This window comes from Aptenodytes forsteri, unplaced genomic scaffold, assembly GCF_000699145.1.
Source record: "Aptenodytes forsteri isolate BGI_AS27 unplaced genomic scaffold, ASM69914v1 Scaffold534, whole genome shotgun sequence".
NCBI classification, from domain to species: domain Eukaryota; kingdom Metazoa; phylum Chordata; class Aves; order Sphenisciformes; family Spheniscidae; genus Aptenodytes; species Aptenodytes forsteri.
The window spans coordinates 1832176-1855453 of record NW_008795712.1 but is presented as its reverse complement, the minus strand read 5'-3'; the positions used below and the strand labels follow the sequence as shown (position 1 = coordinate 1855453).

At 46.1% G+C, this 23278-nt stretch overlaps 1 protein-coding gene across 1 annotated transcript in view; it reads left to right on the top strand.

Annotated features, from left to right (window-relative positions):
• The window catches only part of ZNF618 (zinc finger protein 618), a gene marked incomplete at its 5' end in the record, with an annotated part of 90386 nt that extends 67348 nt beyond the window's left edge, over positions 1 to 23038 (top strand). Inside the window, 5 exons of the mRNA XM_009283450.2 lie at positions 90 to 146; positions 7511 to 7555; positions 14460 to 14537; positions 19771 to 19872; positions 21019 to 23038. Coding sequence (XP_009281725.2) covers positions 90 to 146; positions 7511 to 7555; positions 14460 to 14537; positions 19771 to 19872; positions 21019 to 22532 — 1796 coding nt within the window. The remainder of the gene's footprint in view (positions 1 to 89; positions 147 to 7510; positions 7556 to 14459; positions 14538 to 19770; positions 19873 to 21018) is intronic.
• Between the last annotated feature and the right edge of the window lie 240 nt (positions 23039 to 23278).

Genomic DNA, 23278 nt, shown 5'->3' with positions numbered 1-23278 from the left:
TGGAAAAAAAGTTGTTTGTCACTAAAATACTGCATATTATGTTTTGGGGAACAATCCTGTACTAATCCAAGCATTCACCACAATTACAGCTGTTCATTCGGGGACAGAAAAACCTAAAGAAAAGAGGTGTAAGCAGAACCCATCAGGTGAGCTTGTCTCTGTGTTTCAGGCCTTTGTACTCTTTAGTCCTGTTCCACTTGGGTAGCAGCAGTCAGGAGTCCTTAGGGGCTGGCCAAGTCTGTCTTCAGTCAGCCCAACCAGGCTGTTAGACATGACACAAAACAGTGTAGTTCACTGACTGCCAAGAGTTACTAGCCTGACTTGCTGCTCTGAAAGTGGCCACTTGCCTCTCAGCAGGTCTGATCCTCATGTCTTGTCTTCTGTGGGCAGTATGAGTGGTTTGTCTGAAGGGTTTCAAAGCCTTTAAGTGCATGTCTTTAAATGCCAATATACCATTTGGGTTCCTGACTCCTCTGGGGCCCTTTGAAAGCAGCAGCCTTAGATTGTTCCTTTTTTATTCTCTCAAGCCCTGTATAGCCTACAGAGGAATGGCAGAATTATCTTCCTTCATATCAAACAGCTCATCCGTAAAGCCAAGAAAGCTGCAGGAGGGGAAATGAACCTCTAGCATGGGGGGGGTCCAGGAACCACTGACAAGAAGCACACACAAAAAAAGAGTGGCTGTATTGAATAGTCCAAGACTTTAGTTCTGTCTGAACTGCTATTAAATACTGAGCCATTGTTGCTGTGACACATCTCACAGATTCTCCCTGCCATCTCCTTGTACCAGCTCACATCACACTCATCCTTCTGAATCTGTTTCTATCTGAACTGCAACATTTAAAGCACATGAGTAAAAGCTCACAGTAAAAATCAGAACAAAGCCAGAAATTCTTACAAATTGAGTAGTGAGTTTCATATGATTTTGCTCGTCTTATTTCATTGTAAGAAGTGTTTCTGTCTGCACCACATGTATGGTCAGTTTATTTTAGTGGTTTAGCCTGGCAGGCTGCAGGGGAGTTGCAAGGTGCTCACCTAAACTTTTGTTTGAGCCAGGAAACCTGAGGAACTTGAGTGAGCGGCTCAGGACTGGTTTGAGGGGAGTTGGGCTCTGGTTGGAAGCAGTTCTTTTCTGCATTAGGCAGCTGACACACTCCTCAAAGCCAGACTGGTGCATGGGGATGTATAAACGTCTTCCCTTTTCCCCCTTCCCTTATCTATCCCACATCCTCTTTTCTTCCTCAGCCTGCTTTCCCCGCTTGACTCCATCTTTGTGCTGCTTCCTATGTGTCCCATTTTCCAGCTCTTTTCCAGCTCTTGCACCAAGCCATTTCTTCTCTTTTTATTTCTGCTTGTTCTCGGGAGTCAGTCTAAATGTTCTCATTGATAGCAGCCTGAGTGAACATCATTATGTCACACTACGAATAGCACTGGTGATTAGAGAGGCTGTGGAAAGCTCTGCAGGCATCTGCGTGCTTGGGTGTCCAAGCAGAGCTCTCGGTAACTTCCTTTTTGAAGAGCTAACATGTCCTTACCTCCCCGTTTTCCTTCTTTCCATGGCTGTGTTTCAGTAGGTGGGATGAACTCTGTGTGGCTCAGTGTTCACATGTGTGATGTGAACTCTTGGGAGTAATTCTGGCATTGTTAGCTTGTCCTCTCTTGTGCTCCAGCCAGCAGATTTCACACAGACAGGGAAGCAGCTGGTGATAATGTGGTTGAGAATGATAGAAGGACGGACATTTCCGTCCTCCCCGCTCCCATCTGCTGCTTAACACCAAACTCCTGCTGCTGTAAAGAATAGTCCCCAGGTTTGGGAGGTCCCAGTTGAGCAGCCTGAGAGCTGTGTGGCTTGGCCTTGTTAAATGCTTCATTCCCTGTACCACTTGCTCTTTGTGGATGTGAGTTTTGTGTCACGGGCTCAGTTACAGTGATATCAAACAGAGCGGCAGTATCTTTTTTAGGTCACCCAGCCGGGTACATTATGCTCTTTCCCTGTGTCCCCATCCTGACTTGCAGTGCCACAGACCGCTTCATGTCTGGGGTGAGGGAGAAGACAAGCAGAGCAGGAAGGTCAGCAACTAAAGCCACCTAAAATAGACTTGGATGCAATGCTGTAGAGAGTCCTAAGTGGGAATAAGACAACTAGAAGGGAAGATGTTGGATTTCAGATGTCTCTTCCCTATGTACAGCCCCAATCCTTGTCATAGTGAATGCAGGTACCTGGTACCCTTATCTGAGTAACCTGGCATCTTACTGCCCATAAAACAACAACAGTTCCTGTTCTGCTTGGCAAACACTACTTTGTGTCTGCGTTTGAGTCCATCTACTAGCAGAAAGTCCTTTTCCCAGCAGGGCATGATGGAGCCACAGAGTGGATGGAGAAGGACTGTTAAGCTGCCGTCCACCTCATGATTGGGAGAGTGTCCTTTGTATTAATGGGAAGGAGTCTCCACAGCCCCTTAAACTTGGTTTTTGATGCAATCTGGAAGTTTCACAGTGCTTTAAAAATAGTATCCACTAAAATGTGCACGTTGCTTTCTTGTGCCGCTTCTGGAGCGCAGGCAGCCAACGCAGAGGTCCCAAGTCTCATGAAGCTTGTGATTATTCACTGCTGAACTAAGCAAGGTCCAGAAAACAATGACATGACCTGATCCCAAAAGATGGAATTGGCTCATTGTGATGCTAAGCTGTTAATCATCTAAGATGCTGTAAAGCTGCTTTCAAGAAAACATTCCTTGGTGGTGGTCGTTTTGCTGAGTCTTGACATGTGCAGGGTTTTTCTGACCTAAATTTCAGAAAATATTTGAAGGCCAGCTTGTGAAATACTCTTCTTGCGAAAGCTAGTGATTATCACCCTGAGCATGGGAAGGAAAAAGCCCCAGAAAGGGGCAAATACATGTATTGTGTTCAATAGAGAAGGCTTGCTGCCTTCCTCTTCCACCATGTGCAGCTGGAGTAGGTAGAGCAGCATTTGACTGGGACTCTGCAGACTTGGCCCTGTAGTGATGTAGTGTTTAACCACAGATGTGTTACTTCCCAAGCTCTTGGATCTCTCCGTTGCCTCACTTTTTGTCTGACTTTGGAAAGCCTCAGGGACAACGATCATCTCTAACTTAGTGTTTACAGCATAATCCAGCCTTGATCTGTTGTTTTGGACACCGTGCATGACTCCTTAGTAAAATGAAGAATTTGCAGTTACACCACCTGTAGGCAAAGAGGGATGAAGGAAATTGTGAGACTTTAAGAAGAAAAAACCAAAGCAAAAAGGGGGGAAAAAGAATTTAGTTTAATACCTTAAAATACAGCCATCAAAAGAAAAAAACTAATTGAAATTGACAGTATTTATTGATGTCTAAACTTGCTAGATGTTATGAATGTGAAAGACAACATTTAAAATTATGTAGGGAATTGGGAAATATTTTTAACTTTCAAGGTTGATTTAAGCTGTATAAATATGTCTCAATTTCATCTTCTGCATTAGGTAACTATTAATGTCATAAGTTCCAGTGGAACAAATTTTAGCATTTACAGTTTTTAAAATGTCAGTGCTTTTATTCATATTTACATGGGGAAGCTTTTCTTTCCAGCAGCATTTATTTCAGGCTGAGTAGAGGGGCAATCAGTTCATGCCAGGCTGAGGTGAGACTGAGACCAAAAAAAAGTTAATTTCCTCCTTTCAATTCAGAAGTAAAAATTTTTGGAAAAGACTGAGAAGTGCTAGTTCTCAAAATTTAAAGGACAGAGGACTGAATTTTAAACATGCGCTTAGTGGAATTTTCAGAAATTGCAGACTTGTTAGTCTGTCGTTTCCTGATCTTAACATACTGTATTTCTTTTTAGTGAATCAGTTCTAAATGCAAAACATTTTTCAGTAGTGCACTTCATTTTCCTACATATGCAGCACACTTAAGATAGATAGTTAAATATAGCTAGTGAAAATGTAGATAAGCAGCACCCTACAATATATTATGGATCCTAATTCCCATCCAGTTGTAGCATGGAACTATTTCAAGCAGAAGGATAATTAGAAATGTCTCATTCGCCACAGTATTTTTAGTGTATGTTAAACAGGATAGTCTCTTAAACAGAAAGAGGTAGTATGTCTTTCTTGCTTAGCAACTGAGCAGAATTAACCTTTAGTTTTATGGAAGGCAGCAAAAAGGCAGAGTGCAAATCAGCGTTAAACTCGTGATATAAATCTCTTCTGAAGCTTTGTTTAGTGGCGATGGGAGCAGACGTGATGTCTGCTTCAGTCCCCCATGCAACTTCTGTTGCAGTAACAGGAATTCAGTCCCTACTCTTGCCCTTACGGTGCCAGGTCTCGTAGTGCACCCGAATGGAGGGCCAGACTGAGACAGCCAGCTGTGGCTACTGCCAAACTTCTGCGATGAAGCAAATTGCATCGTTATGTTGAGACTGTTGTCAGCATTACTGTGTGTTCATGAGACTTGCATGGATGGATGATCTCGCTACAGAGTAAGGATGTTCAAGTCCTCAAACTGCCAGCTAGTCCAAAAAAGCTGGTTTGCACTGAAAGTGCAGGTGGTCATGGTGCACATATGGGAGCAGTCAGCTAGGTGTGTTACAAACATTGGGATCTTCCTCCTTCTCTGTTGTTGGCCATACATCCTCTTCTGCTCTTTCTCTGTAGTCCGGTGATGATATAGCACATCCAAATCTGGTTGGATTTCTTCTGGGAAGACATGACTTTTAGGCTAGGATTTTTGGTGGGTGAATACAGCTTTAATGCTTGGGGCATAATAATTCTTGATTGTTGATTACAGTCTGATGTTAGCACAGCCAGCCCCCTCCGCCTCTGCCTCCTGAGATGCACCCAACTGTCTTGCAGGTTATGTCAGCTGGACCGAAGCACAAAATACAAATCTCATTCACGTGATTCATCTTTTGGTAAATCTCTTTCTCATCTATTGGTTGCTTTGCAAATGGTACAAGCCTGCTACTGCTGCCTTTCCGTTGAGCTGGGAGATCCAAGCCTGCTAATGACCAAGTTTGAGGAGTGAGGAAAGGGGGGAGGTTGTCATTATGTGAGCTCCCACATTGTCATAACTGAGCTGTGCAGAGCACCGGTAATGCTGACCAAGGGGCAACACACGTGCATAGAGCTGCATTTTTCAAAGCAGCCTAAAAATGATGTGCCCAGATGAAGGATTACCATCTGAGTGCAGTTCTTGCCATTAGAAGAAGAGTAACATAGGGAGAGGCTTCAGTTAATAAAGTGTCACTTTGCTCCGTCGCATAAATACGAGTTGCTGTGTCCACCGGGCATCTGCGTGGAATTGAGGTTTCCAGGAATGAACTGTTTATTTCTGGTGCCATGTTTATTTAAGTTGTTTCAGACTTGTCGTGTTGAACAGGCAACTTGTAGACAGGAAGAAAGATATCTGGGTTGAAATAATCACTCAGCAGCAAGTCTCTGTGGGTGAAATCCTGCCAATTGCTCAGGAGCTCTGGGACACCAGGAAGGACATTGAGACAATACATATGAAAGACATTGAGGCAAGAGTGTGAGCAGTCAGCAAAATTCGGAACAAACAGCCAGTGATAGGAGCTGTGAATTGCAGTCTTCAAGCACAGATACTGTGGCGGGCTGGGGCTGGACAGGACATGGCAAAAAGGGTCACTGATAGACTGATATATGGGCAGAAAAAGGTGAATTCCTGCTTCAGTTTTGCCTAGAGAATCTGTGGAGTGAAAGATTAGCAAATCCCTAAAGCAAGCCAAATTATTAATCACTCAAACTATGACACTTCCATGACTGTTCTCTGAGTAGTTGGCTTTAGTGGAACTGACTGTGCTGAGGCAGGGACATTACAGTGCATGCATAACAAAATGGCCCATAATATAAAGACCAGAAAATCCCAACAGTCTTTCTTCACTTAAAATACCGTAGTAGCAATGTTTAGCAAGTGGCCTGAACTCCTGTTGCAGACTGACAATGGTTTTCATGTGTATAGGAAGTCAAGCATAACGAGGAGACTACGTTAGCACTTCTGGCTGGAAGGCAGCCAGAGAGTATGTTGAAAATTCATTGTGGTGTATTAAGTGGTGTATGCCACTGCTGTGTGCCTCTTCCAGATCAAGTTGACTTCTGGGGGGATGGTAAAATGTTGGGCTCTGGCCTGCAAAAGCTTTCTTGCCTGTGGGATGCTGAAAGAGCCCTTTAAAGCCTGAAGCCATGGGATGGTCCAGTGAGCATCTATGTGTTCACTGAATAAGTACAATGCTTCCCAAAGCAGAAGCAGAGAGCACAGATAGTGAAAGAATGGTACCTAGAGGAGCCTGCCCTGTTCAGCTGCTCAGTAGGACCAGATTAGGAACCTGTTTCAGTGAAGATCTTCCTCCAGATAGAGACCTCAGCTGCAAACAGCACTCTTAGTGCAACATTGGGTAATAGAAATGTGTTAAGTGATCAGCAGCGTTCTGTATCCAGCTGGTGCCTTCCATGCATACCCTTTCCATAGCACTGTCTATTCATGTCTTTGCCAAGCATCATCCATGCCTTCATCTTCATTCCTTACTGGCTGGTCCTGGCAGCTGAAGCCCTCTTCAACAGCTCAGGTCCTCATCATGTTGAAATATTTAGCACGAAGGCTCGCTCTGCTTGACCTATGCGGTTAATGACTTAAGTTTTCCTTCCAAGCAAACCAATCCAAGTCTGTCAGCCCTGAGAGCGTCATTCACTGATGTGTCAATTCATAACTTTGGACCTGGGACCATTCTGTAAATGCCCTGAATCGATCACTGAATATTTAACACTAATGGTTTCTTCCCCTCTGCAGGGGTTTGACGCTAAAGGACCTCACCTGGAAACTGTAGGAAACTGCACAGGGTCTGAGGTGCTGAGAATCACTGCTTCTGCTCCAGTGCACCGTGGGGTGGATGCAGACTGCCCCTGGTTGACCAAAGGCTCGCTGAGCATCCAGGGCTTCCATTCCTTTCAGTCACACCTTAAAGAGAGGCAATCTGCAAGGTGTGCTTGACAGAAAATGTGTATTCTCAGCCTGAAGAAACGTGCACTTCTTAGGAACTCTCTCCTTTGGCATACCATCCAGTGTGGCTAAAACACCCTGGTTTACCTTCCCAGCTTCAGTCTGAGGAAGCTGCACAGTGAATCTGGGAATTTGCATCTGCAGCCCCAAAAAAAGCATTTGTAAAGGGTTTCTTGCGCCTTAGCTTTTCTTCTGCTGGCCCTCCCCATTTGACTGTTTCCATTACTGTGGCATAGGGTGTATGTTAAAATCTCTGAACATTGCAAAATGGGAAGGAAAGACACAGATTCCTAGCCATGAGAAACTTAGCAAGACACTGAGAGAGAAAATTCACAGCTGGACATGCCATAATTTGCGGTAAACGGAGACCCCCATCCTGCCACAGTTAAAGCTGGAAGTGCGGAGTAAGGATAAGGATCAGTGAGCAGATAGGCAGAGCTGTGTAGCATGCAGCGGGGTCTCTGCCAATCTCAATATTTAAATCTCTTTCTTTTTTGCAGAAACCGCAAGTCCCCTGATTTCAAATCCTTTCCCGCTTTTACAAAGTAAGTGTGATGGGTGTCTGTGGTGCGCAAAGGCGGGGACTTCCACCCTGCAGCCGTGCTGGCCTGCCCTCTTAGCATTTTTCATGAATAAATGTTTTTTTATTATGAGTCCAGGTGTGAAAAACAAAATGCCTCACTTCTGTGGCTCTGGTTTCAGATTTAAATGCAACAGAAATCCCTCAGGGTGTTTCTGTGCAGTATGTGGCTGCTAGACCATTTAGACTCATTTACAGCCTTCTGGGAGTTAAGTTTTGTGAAATATACCAATAATATGTGTTCTGAGAGACCAAGGTTTGAAGCCTGAAAATGAATCCACGTTCAAGTTACATTTATGCGCAGGAAAACTTATCTTCATGGCTCAGCTCACTAAACACCTTTGCAGAGACAACTCCCTTTGTCCTGAGAGCACAGATGGGAAATGGGAGCCCAGGATATGGTGGTGAGCAAGCAGGAGGGGAAGGAGAGCAGGTTTGGGATGGGTGGACGCAGGTGGTCTCTGCTCAAGATTCTGCCCCGTGTCCTTGATGATTTCAACAGGTGGATCTTCTTCTTTTGACATACAGTGTGTTTGGTTACTGCTTGGCTTGCGTCTGGATTTTAGGAGTGATACTGTCTGCGCCAACCTCGTAATCCAGGACTGCTGTCCCTTAGCGTAGGACAGCCCTGAGTGCTGCACTCTGAGCATGGCCACAGTGGCAGAGGACGCCTGTTCTTTCTCCACTTACAAATCTGAGAAAGAAGTGAGAGCTTTATTCAGAACATGAGAGTTCACGTTGGGAGAGAAACCAAATTAGTGCCAACAAATTCGACAACCGTGATGTGTTCAGTACTCCCCTTTTTAAAGCATGCTTTATAGCACCTCCTTATGTAGCACCTCATTTATTGTCTGAGATGGGTGGAAGTGAAAGAAGTCCTGTTTTCAAGAAACTTCCACTTATTTTGGTGTGTGATGGTGTTTTTCTAGGAGACTGCTGCTGAGTCGAATGTATTGTTTCATCGGTTTGTGTCAAAGGTATGGGAAGATGCAGTTATACTGTTACTAAAGCTAAAGCCAACGGAAACATTGGGCAAAAAATGCTGAGAAGTTTCCCTTACAGTTCTTCTGCATTTGTTTTTCATCAAAATGTGGACAGAAGTGTTGAAATGTGTGTCCTTTCTGTTGAGGAGAGAGCTGCCTGGGGGTCTGCTCCCTGCGCCGCCATCAGTCGTTGAGCTGGCTGCTGGGTTTCGCTCATGCACAAGCAGCTTGGGGCGTTTTCTGTTGAAACTTTCTGTTAAAAGCTCTCAACTAATGTTCACTCCTGGCCTCAAACCAGGCTCTGCTATTTTCTCTGGCTTAGATGTGGCAATGAGAGTTAACATGGGAATTAGAGTGATTTATTTAACCTAAGACCAAATGCTGTTTTTTTTCTGTCTTGGCTTATATAGCCTGCTGCCTTACTCTGGAGCCTTGTTCACTGGGTATATATAAAGCACTAATAAAAGTGTCTAATAATAGCCCTGGGGAAAGATGTTTTAAATTGTGCAACCAACTGTGAATGTTAGTTCTGTGTGGCTCAAGAGGCTGAAGAGGCTTCAGCAGCTGCTGGTGCTTTAGGTTTCTGTAAAGGTGTTTTCAGAGAGATCCTGGGCAACCAGTAAGGGTGACATGATAGCATGTCTTGTTCAGAGCAGAGAGGGACCTGGCTCGCAAAGCAGGTTGGTTTTTCTGGGGAAGGATGCTTTTGGGGAGAAGGAGTGCTTTGTGCTCAGCAGCCAACACCCAGTGCACCACAGAATGTCTCTTCAGGGGGGAAAGCTCTTCGGTGCTTGATAGGAGAATGAAATGACATTGCTTGGGGATGCTGCAATGCTTGAATTTCACACTGAGCTTGCAAGAGGCTGCTGGAAGTGCCCTGGGATGGGTGTTTGCAGTTCCAACGGCACTGCTTACTTGCAGTGGATTTGTTTGTGCTCTCCGCTATGCAACCCCTCTACGTTGTGGGAAAGCTCAGGAATGAGAGTCAGACTCCACTGAGATCGGCTAACTGTAGAGTAGCCCTTTTCTGTTGGCAGGCAGGACATGGTCAGAGTGATTTCCTTCTCCTTCCAAATTTTCAAATATTTTGCCTCAGAAGAGCCATACAGAGTCAGGATCCTGGCTCAGCACAGTGCGATCCGCAAGTTGCTGGAGAGAGGATAGCACTGTCACTTCAGAGACGGCCATCTCCGAGTGCTGGGGTCTGCTCCTCTGCACGGCAGGCAGTGGAAGGAGCGGGTAGCACAGCGACAGCTAGCATGGCTCAAAAGATAAACCTGCTGGGTCTGTGCGACAAGCTCTGAGTGGAAGGGGACAGACAGTGAGGAAAGAGGGATCGGAGAAGGAGGTGGGCGATGACAGTGGGTGGACAGATAGCAGGGGACTGGCGTAGGCGCTGTGCAGCCAGTCGCCTGTCATACACTAAATGTTGTACTCTCTCCCTGCCTTCTCTGATGCTGTGCGGACAGGTCTGGCCCACGCAACATTTGCCATTTCATGCACAGACTTTGTGCTGCCAAATTTAGGCTACAGGATTGCAGAAGGCTTCTGAACGTACAGCAACAACACAGAGCCAGAGAGACAGTGGGGCTAATGTAGCAACCTGAACTCTCTGAGGGTCCACTTCATGATTTCTTATCCTTCTGTGAAGGCTCAGAGCCTGTTTCCACCCTTCTGCAACAAAGCCTCTTGCGTGCAGCCATGTGGCAGAACACGGAGAATAGGAGATGCCCAGAGCCTTGCTTTCCAAGGCTCCCTGCCCAGCAGCATGTGTCAGGGGTCAGGCAGAGCCATTTCCCTGTTGCTGCACAGGCTCTCTAGCTTTTCCTGCTACTGCAGGAAAGTGCATCGTAGCTGTGGCTGAATATGAATGCATGGGAGAGCTTGAGATGTATCACAAGGCCTGCAGAAAATGCATCATCTCTGACTGCTGCCCCAGCTTCACGGCTCTGGTCTTGGCTATGTGAAAAGCTTGCTTTCTGGAGGTGGGTGGAGGAATGATAGCAGCCTGGCATTTCATCTTCTGAGACATTTAGCGAAGTGTGAGAATGCTGGGCTACAGGTTTAGAGTTGAGCGTTGCAGGATTTTAATGGCTTATTTGTTAATGTGAAGTTTTTGTAGGATGCACTAGTGGCAGTCAGTAGTAGAGAGGCCACAGTCTGCTACATGCAAACTGCAGGACCTTGTGCCTGGGTCGCAGCCTGGCCAACAAAGCAAGAGCAACCAAAGCTCAGGATTTCAGACTGTAAAGGGGGAGTGCTCTGAAGGCAGCCTCAGTGAGCTCTCTGCCTGTATCCTTCCACCTTTCCTGGCTATGTAAGGTGAGCTTTGGGCTGTTTTCACACCCTCCCTTCCCATCACCCAGCTGCTTTAGGTTGAGCAGTGGTTACTGGGAGTGAACTGTGGAAACAAGGAGAGGAAGGGAAACCTTCTCATGCAGCCTGGTGAATTTATCCTCCACTCCCTTGAGATACAAGTGTGAAGGAAGATTGTGAGGGCCCTGTGTGCCCATTGGGAATTGGTGGGGTCTTGGGATGATGTAGCCCACGTCCTGCACCAGCCCGGGAGGGCTCAGGGCTCCAGGAGCTGTGGTTACAGGTGTGAACTGGAGTCCCAACCCACAGCCTGAGCAAGCCAAGTAGACAGCAAGAGACCAGCTGGCACCAGCATGTGTTTAGCATCTGCCCAGGGGAATGCAAATAGAGGAAGCTTGGAGAAAGCAGAGCACCCTCCTCCCCAGCCCACGCCAAGGGAACAGAGCTAGAAAGTTCACAGCACCTGGCATTGCTAAGAGGCCCATGGGCCCAAGTGAGAGCCAGGAGCCTGTCTGAGCACGTGGGGTAAATGGCTGTTTTTTTCTCATCGAAAGGGGTTACTGTTGCTCCTGCCAGAACTCCCACCCCCTCAGATGTGGAGCAGCAAGAGGAATTGGTTCCTGAGAAGCAGTGAAGGGTTTGAGAAGGTTTCCAGCAGCGTGAGACAGGCTGTCTGGGCAGTCCTGCTGTAGGTTGGAAGTGTCTGAGCTGTTTCTGAGCTGACTGCACAGCCACTCTTCCTGCTTTGCCCATTCATAAGGCCTGTCTTGGCCACCCAGAACAATTGGGGCTATTGGGGAGCACAGGTGTTCTTGGGGGGGGGTTGGTGTGGGTAGCACAAATGCTGCCCACAGCTTTCCTTGTACCGCCACCAGCAAAGCCGAGAGGGAAAGGAGAGGTTTGTTGATTGGAGCAGTCATGAGAGGACCTGTGAAGAAAGACAACACAGCTTTATGGTGATAAAATAGCTGAGAATATAACAGGAGGAAGGTAAAGCACCTCAGTGAAACAAAATAAGCTGAGAAGGAAATGTGAGGATGTAGTGAAACAGGAGAGAAAAATGAATGTGAGAAATGTGCTGCTTGGAGGGTGCTGGATGTATGTGAGTGATTTGCTTCCCAGTGAGGCGCCCTGTAACTGAGCTTAGGGGAAGAGTTGTTCTGGTGGCTACTTGGAAACCTGCTTCTAGGGAAATTGTGGAGTTTGTTTCCTTGTCTGGGAGCAGAGAAGAGTCCTTGGACTGCAGCAGTGAAGGTTGGATTGCTCTGCCACCACTTTCTCTGGCCAAGGTTACTACAGGCAGAGATTGGCAGAAGGGAATGCATGTGCTTGCTTATGTTTAAATGGCACACGGAGACCTGAAAGTGTCCCAGGGAACCGCGGTGTGACATCTCTAAATTTCAGACTTTCTGAAGCACCTGAGATGTACAGCATGTTCTGTTCTTCCCCCTCTGGGAAGGGGCTCCAGCAAAGCAATGGGGCAAAGAGCAGGGGTGGTAGCTTTGTAAGCTGCCCTGGCTGCAGCACCGGAGCTCTTCTGACCCAGCCAGGAACCTGTCAGCAACATTCAGCAGGCTCTTCAAAGTGTGACTTCTTTCATTAGATTAATCAAATGTTAATTTTGACACTTGAAGGGGGAGTCAACCCACTTAGTTTCAGACATTTCCATCTGAGCAGTCTAGGCTACATAAGCAGTAGAGGCAAATAGGAGCATCTGTAACACGAGTCATCTGACATTGAAATATGTATCTAACAGGGATGGTTTGCACCCATGTGGGGTCTTCTCCTCTCTGATAATTACAAAAGGAGTCTAAACAATTAGATTACATTGTACTTCTTGTGGCATTTTACCACAACTGACTATTTCACAACTGATGATTTCAACAGAAACAGCCAGTCCATGTTAATTCTCCCAGTCCTGAAATTCCTAAGTGTGCCACTCAGCTGCCAAAATCTTCCCTTTTTTTCACAAGCACAGTTACTTAAGTACAGTATTTCCAAACTTCCTCACTACAGCAAAACACAGGAGTAGCATCACAAGAAAATACAGTAAGTTAAATACGGCGTTGAGCACAGCTCCTCCAGATGGAGCTGGCTCCATCTTTTTAGAGGGTTGTAGGTTCTGTGGGAAAGGCACAGCAGGTTGTTTAACCTTACGGCGTATAAGTACAGCTTATGCAAACCACTTATGGTCTCTTTTACGTTTTTCCTCGCAGCTTCCTGTAGCCATCTGATGAATTCTGGGTTTTGCTACCTGAGATAGACATCTTAAAGATTATAGCCAAGTCAGGCTTGGGCTTTCCAGTATTTTGGTCCTTCCATCCTGGATGCTGGTGCTCTTGCTTATGTGCAGTAGATTTCTTAAGTTTCATTGATGCAGAATATGTTTTTCCCTTCAAATGTAGATACAGATTTCTGGTATATTGTAGCAATAGACCTTGCTCTGTGTGTGTGCCAGGCATTTATATGCGAAGTTGTTTATATACCAAATGGTTGCATTTGTCCATTCTGCTGTTAGAAAACAAAATGCCACAGCATAAATGGTGGCAGGGTGCTAGTATATCTGGAGGTATAGAAGCAAACTGCAATGTTAACATATTTCAGCCACTGTAGTTTGATATTACATCTGTTAACTAATGCACTCAACTAATACTGTTTAAACGAGCAACTGCAAACATTTGCTGTTAGATTAATTCAGTGGAAAAAATGCACTTTCAACATACTTGTTAGAAGAGAACTAAATGTATCTTTCAGCTCATGAGGGAGCTCTGCACCCAGCTCTTTCCTGACTCCAGCTTATCCATATTACTCTGGCAACATGGCTCTCCTGCTCTGCTCTCTGCCTTCTGGCACAGCTCTGATTTCTGTGCTTCTTCCCCTCCACCTCTGCTTAACCCCGGTGACTTGCTGTCGCCGAGCCCAGTGGCACTCACCATTCCCCAGTCTCGCTGCACTTGTTGACAGCCACAGAAAAACCAAGCTGAGTTCCCCCATGGCACTTCTCCATGCCCCAACTTCTGAGCAACAGGATTTTTCACAACCCGATGCTCCTTGTCTTACTCAGGAAAGGCAGCAGAGACTGGAATTTGACAGAACTGGATGTAAAATTAATTCACCATGCTTTGCTTTCAGGCTTAAAAAGAACAAGGATAAGCTTAAAACAGCCTGCAGCAGGCATGAGCTCGTAAACCCCAGTCAGCGTGTAGCCTCTCAAATCTTTGTGCAGATTCACTGAGATCACACACACACACACACACGCAGGTGCTTCGCTTCAGTGCACGAGCTGTCCCTCTGCCATCCTAGGTCTTCTCGTGGCAGTAAAGTGAAGCACGTGGATAAATGCCTGACCCCAACCCAGGAAGCAGTGACATGCCCTAGTGCTTTCCCAAATCACAGCCCGAGCCCTGCGGGTTCAGATCTACAGAGCTGCTGTGACGTGCACACATGGGCTGAGGTGACAAGGACCGGGCCCTAAGGCGCTGCCCTGCTACTGTACAAACTGAAGTATGCACGTGTGCTGCTTCCCTGCATACTCTGTATAATTCTTCTGAACTGATTTCTCCCAAACAGAGCCTTACACCTGTGGAGCTTGTGGAATCCAGTTCCAGTTTTATAACAATCTCCTGGAGCACATGCAGTCCCATGCAGGTAAGCTGGGCACTTCGACTCGCTTAAAGCGGAGAATTAAATTCTGCGCTGATGCCTGATGTTGACCCCGTTGTGTGTCAATAGAGCTTTCTGTGCTCACGGTTTCCAAAGCCCCAGTAATTTCACCTGCAGCAAAAAAGATACTCAAAGGCTGAAGCACATAGCAGTGGCTGCAACAATGCAAGGCTCAGGGTATATCATAAACATTACTCCTTTCCATAGGAAGAGAGGAAACGTGCCATGCTAGCACAGAGCACATCAAACTACTCATTCCCTTTATCCAAAGGTATCTAGGGAATGCTCATTGCGCAAGCATTAATGGGTCACTCCTACAGCAGATTAAATCCCTCCTCCTGCAAAAAGGGTAGTTCTCATTGAAGCAATCAAAGCAAAAATGCTTGCAGGGCAGCAGAGCCTTTGCCTACACAAGTCCTTTTCTGTACTTGTGTCTCCTGGAGTTCTGCAAAGGACTGAAATGTGTTCTCAGAAGAAGAATTTGCCATTTCATCAGTTGTTAATTTCCTTCTCAGCTATCTACAAAAGAAAATTCTGAGGAGTAGTTCCACTACTTTGTTTCTAAGCCGCCTTTTTTGTTTTCTATCAATACATAAGAGACGATTTTAAAATTTCAAAGCCAAAGCTGTTTCAAAGACAGCATTCACAATATTTAAAAATGCAGAAATAGGATTTTTTTTATATTGGCAGAATTTTTTTCTTTTTTTTCCTCTTGAATGAAAATTCAATGAATTAACACAGGTTTACAAATTAATTCACCTTTGACAGACCTGTGTTCTCCAACAGACAGCTGCTCTGTTGAGATACACGTTCAGTGCTTGCATTTGCCCTCACTTTAAAGGTAAGCCCTGAGTAGAGTGGCATGGAAGGACAGGTGGCTTGAGGAAAAGCATATTTTCCGTTCTGTAACAGTAATTCTAATCAAAGTTCTTATCTTTTTCTGTGTTTTAGTTTTAGTCCTAATTTTAGTGAGTGTCCCTTGAGTTCTTCATCCATGTGGCTCCTCAGTTCCAGTTCAGTTCTCATTGGCGAATCTTAGTGCAGGCTTTATGTGTTGTTCAGCAGCTACTTTATTTATCATCTTTTTAATGTTATGAATAGACATTTAGGGTGATTTGTTATAAGATGGTATGAGTTTTGTCAATGTTATTTTCTGTTGGAGCATAAGCTGGTTAGTGTGGAGTAATTGGACTTCATGTTACACCAAGGAGCAGTGAAGCTCTGCTCAGGGTAGTGGCTGCCGTCACTCCACGGTGTTGGGGTCTGTTCTTGCTGTTTGTTGATAGCAATTTCTGCTTGCCTCCAAGCTGCATCCTGACCATCCTGTTCCTTGTTCTGGTCTCTGGTATTGAAATGCAGCGTTTTGAGTTACAGCTCTTGGTGACACTGAGTAGAGGAGCTGCAAAAGAGGGACCAAGGCTAAGGTGTCAAAGGGGAGAATGGCAATTCACTGGCAAGGTGTGAGCTGTTGAAAATTTTAAGCTAGTGCTGTCACTGCAGCTTCTTCCTTCTCTCTTCTTTACAAATGACGCATGGCCTCTGGGCTTGTTCACCTGGGTTACTTTGGACACAGAACAGGGCTGGAGGGAGCAGGTATCGGTGATCTGACTCATGTAATGTCAGCAGAGATCCCCTATCTCCAACTCAGGATTACTCCTGTTAAACTGTATTTTCTCATCTCTCCCTGCTCTGTTTGTAAGTCAGTATCTTCTGCTTGGCTGCTTCCCCCCAGATGTCTCACTGGTACAGTGAGAGCAAGCTTGTCCGTGTCTTCTTTAAGTGCTTTCTGCAGGCATCACCAAGATTGCCCCCTGTGAAAGCAGCTGTCCCTTGCTGTGGCATCTCTGTGCATGGTGCTTGTCAGTCCTGTGCTCATGCCTCTTCCTCTGGAGGGAACAGCAGCCTTTCCTCCAGATCTGTGCAGCTGGGGGCGAGCGGCGCAGTGTTTGCTACTGTGGGATGAGGGCAAAACAAAATGAAGAGATGTGAAAGCTACAGACAGCTTTGGTGGGTGTCCGGTTCTGGATATTGTACTTAAGCAGAGCAACAGTGGAGATTACACAGGACTTGCAGTTACTCTGGTCACAGTTTGTTGCCTTTTAGCCTATCAGAGCTTGGGGATTTCCATATCCAAGAAACAGCATCGGCACAACATCTCTGAAGTCTGGGGGTGCAGAGGCTGTACAGTAGTCAGCAGAACCAGGGGCATAGAATCCACATACTGGGGACACTGGCATAGCAGCCATTTATACCAGTCCATATGCCTGGCTCAAGGAATGTTTCATTATGGGGATGCAGAGATACAAGAAGCCCATATGGGTCAAATACTCCCTCAGTTAATGTGTTCAGGAGTCCAGTTTGGCTTATCGTCTCTGATGCAAAGGGCTAATCTCTTCCAACTAAATGTGATGCATCCACTGAGCCCCTCTCACAAGTGACTGAAGACAGGGAACGTACTGCTGGCCTCAAGGAGCAGAAGGAGGAACATACTGGCTCTTGAGTCATTCAGAGGGCTGAGCCTGGAGGCTAGAAGGTACTAAGGGGAGATTATAGCTCCATAAAGCAGCTACACAATGAGAAGAAGCAATTAGAATGTAAATTGGAGGCTGAAAAGCAGAAATAGAACAGCAGAACACCAGGCAAAGGAATTTGTTCTGTAATTACACTGTACAATATACAGCTTTGACTCCCTTTAGAGTACTTTGTTCAGGTCGGGTGCTACCATATAATGCCCTTCCTACAATCTAGAGCTAAAAAAATAAAAGGACGACTAGGCTGAACCTGGATTAAAGGATTGGAAGCATGAAGAGAAATTAAAGAACCATGATCTGTGTAGTTCACAGACTGCCTGATAAGGAAGATGAGGCTGAAATGCACAAATCTCATTAATGCCATGTTGAATACCAGCGGATATTTGTACATAATAAATCCCCTATTATTATTAAATAGATAAGAGTTGGGGGGATGAAATATAGAGCATTTTCCCCCCCACCCGCCCCTCACCACGACAAGGAGCCTGAACCACATCAATAAAGTTAGTAGGCAACATCCAGCAGTTTCCTTTGCCTACCCACAGATGTTTGGAGTTGAGGACAGTGGTGGCATTAGCTCAAGAGCAATTGGTCTTTCCCCCCCCCCCCGCCCCTCACCAAGACAAGGAAGGCCTGAACCATCAATAAAGTTAGTAGGCAACATCCAGCAGTTTCCTTTGCCTACCCACAGATGTTTGGAGTTGAGGACAGTGGTGGCATTAGCTCAAGAGCAATTGGTCTAGGCAAATGCTGGGGGAAAAGTGATACGTCATATCTGATCAGTGGCATCCACTGGAGCACCTCCTGCTCTTCATGTCTCTTCCACACCTGCAAAGACCGACCTCTGGCTGCAGTCCTGAGCATGGCAGTGCTCCCCAGGTACCAACCACGACCAGTGAATTCCCTGGGCACACAGAGTCCTCGAGGCAGTCCCAGAGTCTACCCTGGTTCTGTCATATCCTGGATTACTCTTAGGTTTTGATCCAGTCTGTGGCCAGTGCAGTGCCCAGACCTAATAGTAACTGTGCAATCTGTGGCTGTTCATCAGCAAGGTTTGTGAATGCCTCAGCAGTTAACATGCAGAGCTGCTCAAATTTGAAAGGATTTGCTTGTATGGAAGAGGGCACTGGAGTTTCATCACATCATTGCTTGTCTCTAGATTCTTGCTGGTCTCCCTTCTCTCCCAGGTCATTGCCACACATGAAGGAGAGCAATTTTGCCCTCTCCTGTTTGTTCTGATGGGCAGCCCACTGCTCTGCCCAGCACCAGATCAACCTGGGCTGCAGAGCAAAGCGCCTGTGTGTGCCTTAATAAGGCATTCCTGTAATTTGTGCTCTGCTGTCTGGAGTGCTGGGGCAGGATTCGTTTCACTGCATGCTGGTGTGCCTAGGCGATAGATACTGCCACTTGAGCTGGTCAACTTGGACTCCCTTTATAATCAGTGGAGGAGAAGTCATTGACTCCAGGTGAGTTCAGAGCATGATGGATCTTCTACTACAAGAGGCATCTAGTTCTGCCTGGGTGAATGAATCACACTCTTAAGCCTGTTTTGCACCACTGAGTGTAAAAGGAGCCCCAAGGGGACACTTCAAAGAGAGGTGTGTCTAACAGAGATGTCCAAAATAGGTGAGATGAGTCTAGCTGTGATGGGTAAAGGACCTGTTTTGTCTTCTTTGTTTTTAATTCCATCCTTCTGTTCAGCCTGGTCATCAGTCTCTCCATCTTTCTCCTTCCTCTTCTACCTCTCTTCATTGTGCACTTTATTGTTGCTTCACAGTCTATTTCAGAGCACAATTTCATAGTGAAGCATACTAAGAACTAGAAAATTTCCTCTAGAGTGTGGGGAGAAGTTCTTGGGACAGAGGAGAGGAAAGAACATGGATACGATACAGAATTTAGTGATCTTGACTGCATTTCTGTGAAATATCCCATCAGATTGGCAGCCAAATTGTTTAGCCCAGTTACATATGCAGAAATGGGAGCATGAACACAAAGACCCCTAGGACAGTTGGTAACTTTGCAGCCATAGGGAGGCATCTTTGGTCACACTCCAGAAACTTGGGATTTTTTTCTTCTTGTTTCCAGTCTGAGACAGTAGTGAGCAGCGCTAGAGGAGATTGGCCCCCTCTGTATAGTGGGAGGAAACCATGTATGAAGATTGTAATAAGATCCTTAGATACAGAGGAGTTGAGCATAGCTTGAAAAACAAAGTACTTAACAGTAAAGAAAAGGGAAGCCACCTGCGGTGCAGAAAGAGGCAGTACGGCAAAAGAAGGATAAATGTTTGTTACAGCTGCTTTCATTTTGAAAGCAAGCAAATTGTCCAAGTCAGGCTGCACAAAGAACATCTATTCCTCCTGGTGTGCAGCTTCGGTTGATTGGGAGACATTTCTCAAGGTGTGCTGATGGCATCAATGTCACTGATGCACAGAAAAAACCATTGTCATTTCAGCCACATTTTGGGAGGTGATAGGTTGCAAGTCCAAAGACGGTTTTCAAGGTTTCTGACAGTACTGTGCTATCTCACTGAAAACTGCTTAAAAGCTACAGAGAACGTAGTAGATTGTTGTCCCCTTGGTTAAGGGAACCATAAATAAATGCTAAGCAGATGGGTACTGTTTCCCCTTCTTTGTGCCTTAAGCATTATTACCTTGTGCTTCTAACACCTCCCTGTCTCTTGCCCACAGCTGACAACGAGAACAATATTGCCTCTAGCCAGCCCAGATCACCTCTAGCTGTTGTTGAAGAAAAGTGGAAACCACAGCTCCAAAGAAATAACGCCAACAATAGTACGTAGCAGTGTTTGCTCTTCCGTCCCAGGCTTACCTGTCCGCTTTGAACAAGTGACTGTCAGAGAGGGTGCAGCAGTGATGGGCATTGCACAAGGCCCTTGTCCTCGCCTAACTGCACTTGATTTCATCTGTAATTTATGTACTATCCTGCAGAGCAGAGCATTCATTCCCATTACAGGAGCGCTCGTATCCAAAAAGTACTGGGAACCCTGGGGAGGCGGTAGGAAAGGTTTGTAAGGAAGATGCATTTGAGAACTCCTGGGAAAAGTTAACTTCTGATCCAAAGTCAGACTTCCCGGCCTGGGGTTAAAAAATTAATCCAGTCATCATGGTGTGACATAGGCATAGCCTGTCACTCCCTCTGCTGGCAGGCAGCCAGCATCTGGCTTTATCCCCAGCTCATCCATGAGCTTGTGCTTCACCACGGGAAAAGGTAAAATACAGCCCTGTGGGAAATCAGTTCCAAAGCACTTGAGCTGAGCAGCCTGGGGGAAGGGTGATATGAAACCATGGTGCTTTTGTGTTCTGGTATGGCCAAAAATGACATTCACGTTGCCCGAAATCAGCCACAAAAAGTGAGGTTGCTGGAGTTCAGAGGAAGAAATGGAAATTTGGGCTTCAGCACTGTTTGAGATGGTGGAAGAAGTTGTATGCTTTACTGAAGCAACTCCTCTTAAAATAACTGTCTCAAAGAAAAGGCTCACATCACAAAAATGGAAAGAAGTCCAGCTTTCCAGCTGGGCTAAGCTGTGACCCCCAGCCTGTAGACATGGATAGCAAACAGCACACATGATTATAACTTATGTACGCAGTTCCTCAGTGAACAGCACAGAGGTGCCATTGGTTAAGGCAGTGGATTGTGAGTAGATAGTGTGTGCTCTGTCTTGGTCCCCACACCAGGGAAAGCACACAGATAAGCTCCTTGCTGCTCTTAAGCAAGAGCAAGGCCTGTCCCTGGAGGTTCCTCTGCCCAGAAACCCTTGGGGAAAGAAATCCAGGGTTGGAGATGCCTCTACAATCATCTGGGCATGTTCCACCTCTTTGGGACTCTCTCAGAATTGTTTTGTGACTTCCTTCTCTCTCCTGCTGCAGAGGAGCAATTCTCACCTGGTGCTTTCTCTCCCTCCTTGTATTTCACTGCAGCATCCACGAGTGGTTCTGTAGGGAACAGCGTGATCCCAGAGAAGGAGCGGCAGAACATTGCCGAGAGGCTCCTGAGGGTGATGTGCACTGACCTTGGGGCTCTGAGCGTGGTGAGCGGGAAGGAATTCATCAAGCTAGCACAGACCCTGGTGGATAGTGGAGCACGCTATGGTGCCTTCTCTGTCACCGAAATCCTTGGCAATTTCAACACACTGGCTCTGAAGCATTTGCCTCGGATGTACAACCAAGTGAAGGTGAAAGTCACCTGTGCCCTGGGCAGCAACGCATGCCTTGGCATCGGTGTCACTTGCCACTCCCAGAGCATCGGCCCCGATTCTTGCTACATCCTGACAGCTTATCAGGTGGAAGGCAACCACATCAAGAGTTACGTCCTGGGAATTAAGGGTGTAGACATTCGAGATAATGGTGATTTTATCCACCACTGGGTACAGAATGTGCTCTCGGAGTTTGTGATGTCGGAGATCAGGACAGTGTACGTCACAGACTGCAAAGTCAATTCCTCTGCGTTTTCCAAGGCAGGCATGTGCTTGCGCTGTTCGGCCTGTGCCTTGAACTCGGTGGTGCAGAGTGTGCTGAACAAGCGAACACTACAGGCTCGCAATATGCACGAAGTGATCGAGCTCCTGAATGTCTGTGAAGATCTGGCAGGATCCACGGGCCTCTCGAAGGAGACCTTTGGCTCCCTGGAAGAGACCTCTCCCCCACCCTGCTGGAACTCGGTCACCGACTCCCTCCTGCTTGTCCATGAGCGCTACGAGCAGATCTGCGAGTTCTACAGCAGGGCCAAGAAGATGAACCTCATCCAAAACCTGAACAAACACCTGCTCAGCAACCTGGCAGCCATTTTGGCTCCGGTGAAACAGGCAGTGATTGAGTTGAGCAACGAGAGCCGGCCCACCTTGCAGCTGGTACTGCCCACCTACGTCAAACTGGAGAAACTGTTCACTTCCAAAGCTAACGATGCTGGCGTAGTCAGCAAACTCTGCCACCTCTTCTTGGAGGCGCTGAAGGAGAACTTCAAAGTTCATTCGGCACACAAGGTAGCCATGATCTTAGACCCTCAGCAAAAGCTGCGGCCCGTCCCACCATACCAGCACGAAGAGATCATTGGCAAGGTCTGTGAGTTGATCAATGAGGTGAAAGAGTCCTGGGCAGAAGAAACAGAATTTGAACCTTCAACCAAGAAGCCTCGGGCAGCAGGGGAAGCCACAGCAGCTCAGGAAGAAGATTGGTTCGGGAAAAATGAAGTCTATGATTATTTGCAAGAACCTCTCTTCCAGGCCACCCCTGACCTGTTTCAGTACTGGTCGTGTGTTACCCAAAAGCATACAAAACTAGCCAAGCTAGCCTTTTGGCTCTTAGCAGTGCCTGCTGTTGGTGCCAGAAGCGAATGTGTAAATATGTGTGAGCAGGCTCTCTTAATCAAAAGGAGACGGCTACTCAGTCCAGAAGACATGAACAAACTCATGTTTTTGAAGTCCAACATGCTTTAAGACTGTCTTTTAATTAAAACAAAACTTTAAAACACTGTTCCAAACAAAGAAAAAGAATTTTAAGTTCTAAACACTGTGGACCTCATTATGAATGCCCCTGGAAACCAAGTGCTTTTTTATATATATATATAAAAATATAAATATATATAAAATTAAGTTTGAAAGGAAAGCTGAGCACGTGAGAGAGACAGCCCTCTGCCAGGAACGTGCTCCTTTCCATAGATAGTGTGTGGACTTGACAGACTTTCTAATGTTTTCAAGTGGGCAGACCAATGGGAGGCTGATGTTCTAAAGTCTTCAGGCAGCTGAGATCTAAAGTGACTTGAAGTTTCTTTTGTTTCTCCTCCACCCCACCTTTCCTCTTGTCCCCTGGGCCATCTTGCCATGGATAATCAGACTACATTGAACAGACCAGTTCTGCACTGGACTTTGCTCCTTTGAATAACTGTACACCTTGAGGGCATTTGTCTGCAGCCTTCTTGACATACGGTGCATGTTATCAGGGCAGCTATATATATATATATATATATATAATATAAAAATATAAATATATATAAAATTAAGTTTGAAAGGAAAGCTGAGCACGTGAGAGAGACAGCCCTCTGCCAGGAACGTGCTCCTTTCCATAGATAGTGTGTGGACTTGACAGACTTTCTAATGTTTTCAAGTGGGCAGACCAATGGGAGGCTGATGTTCTAAAGTCTTCAGGCAGCTGAGATCTAAAGTGACTTGAAGTTTCTTTTGTT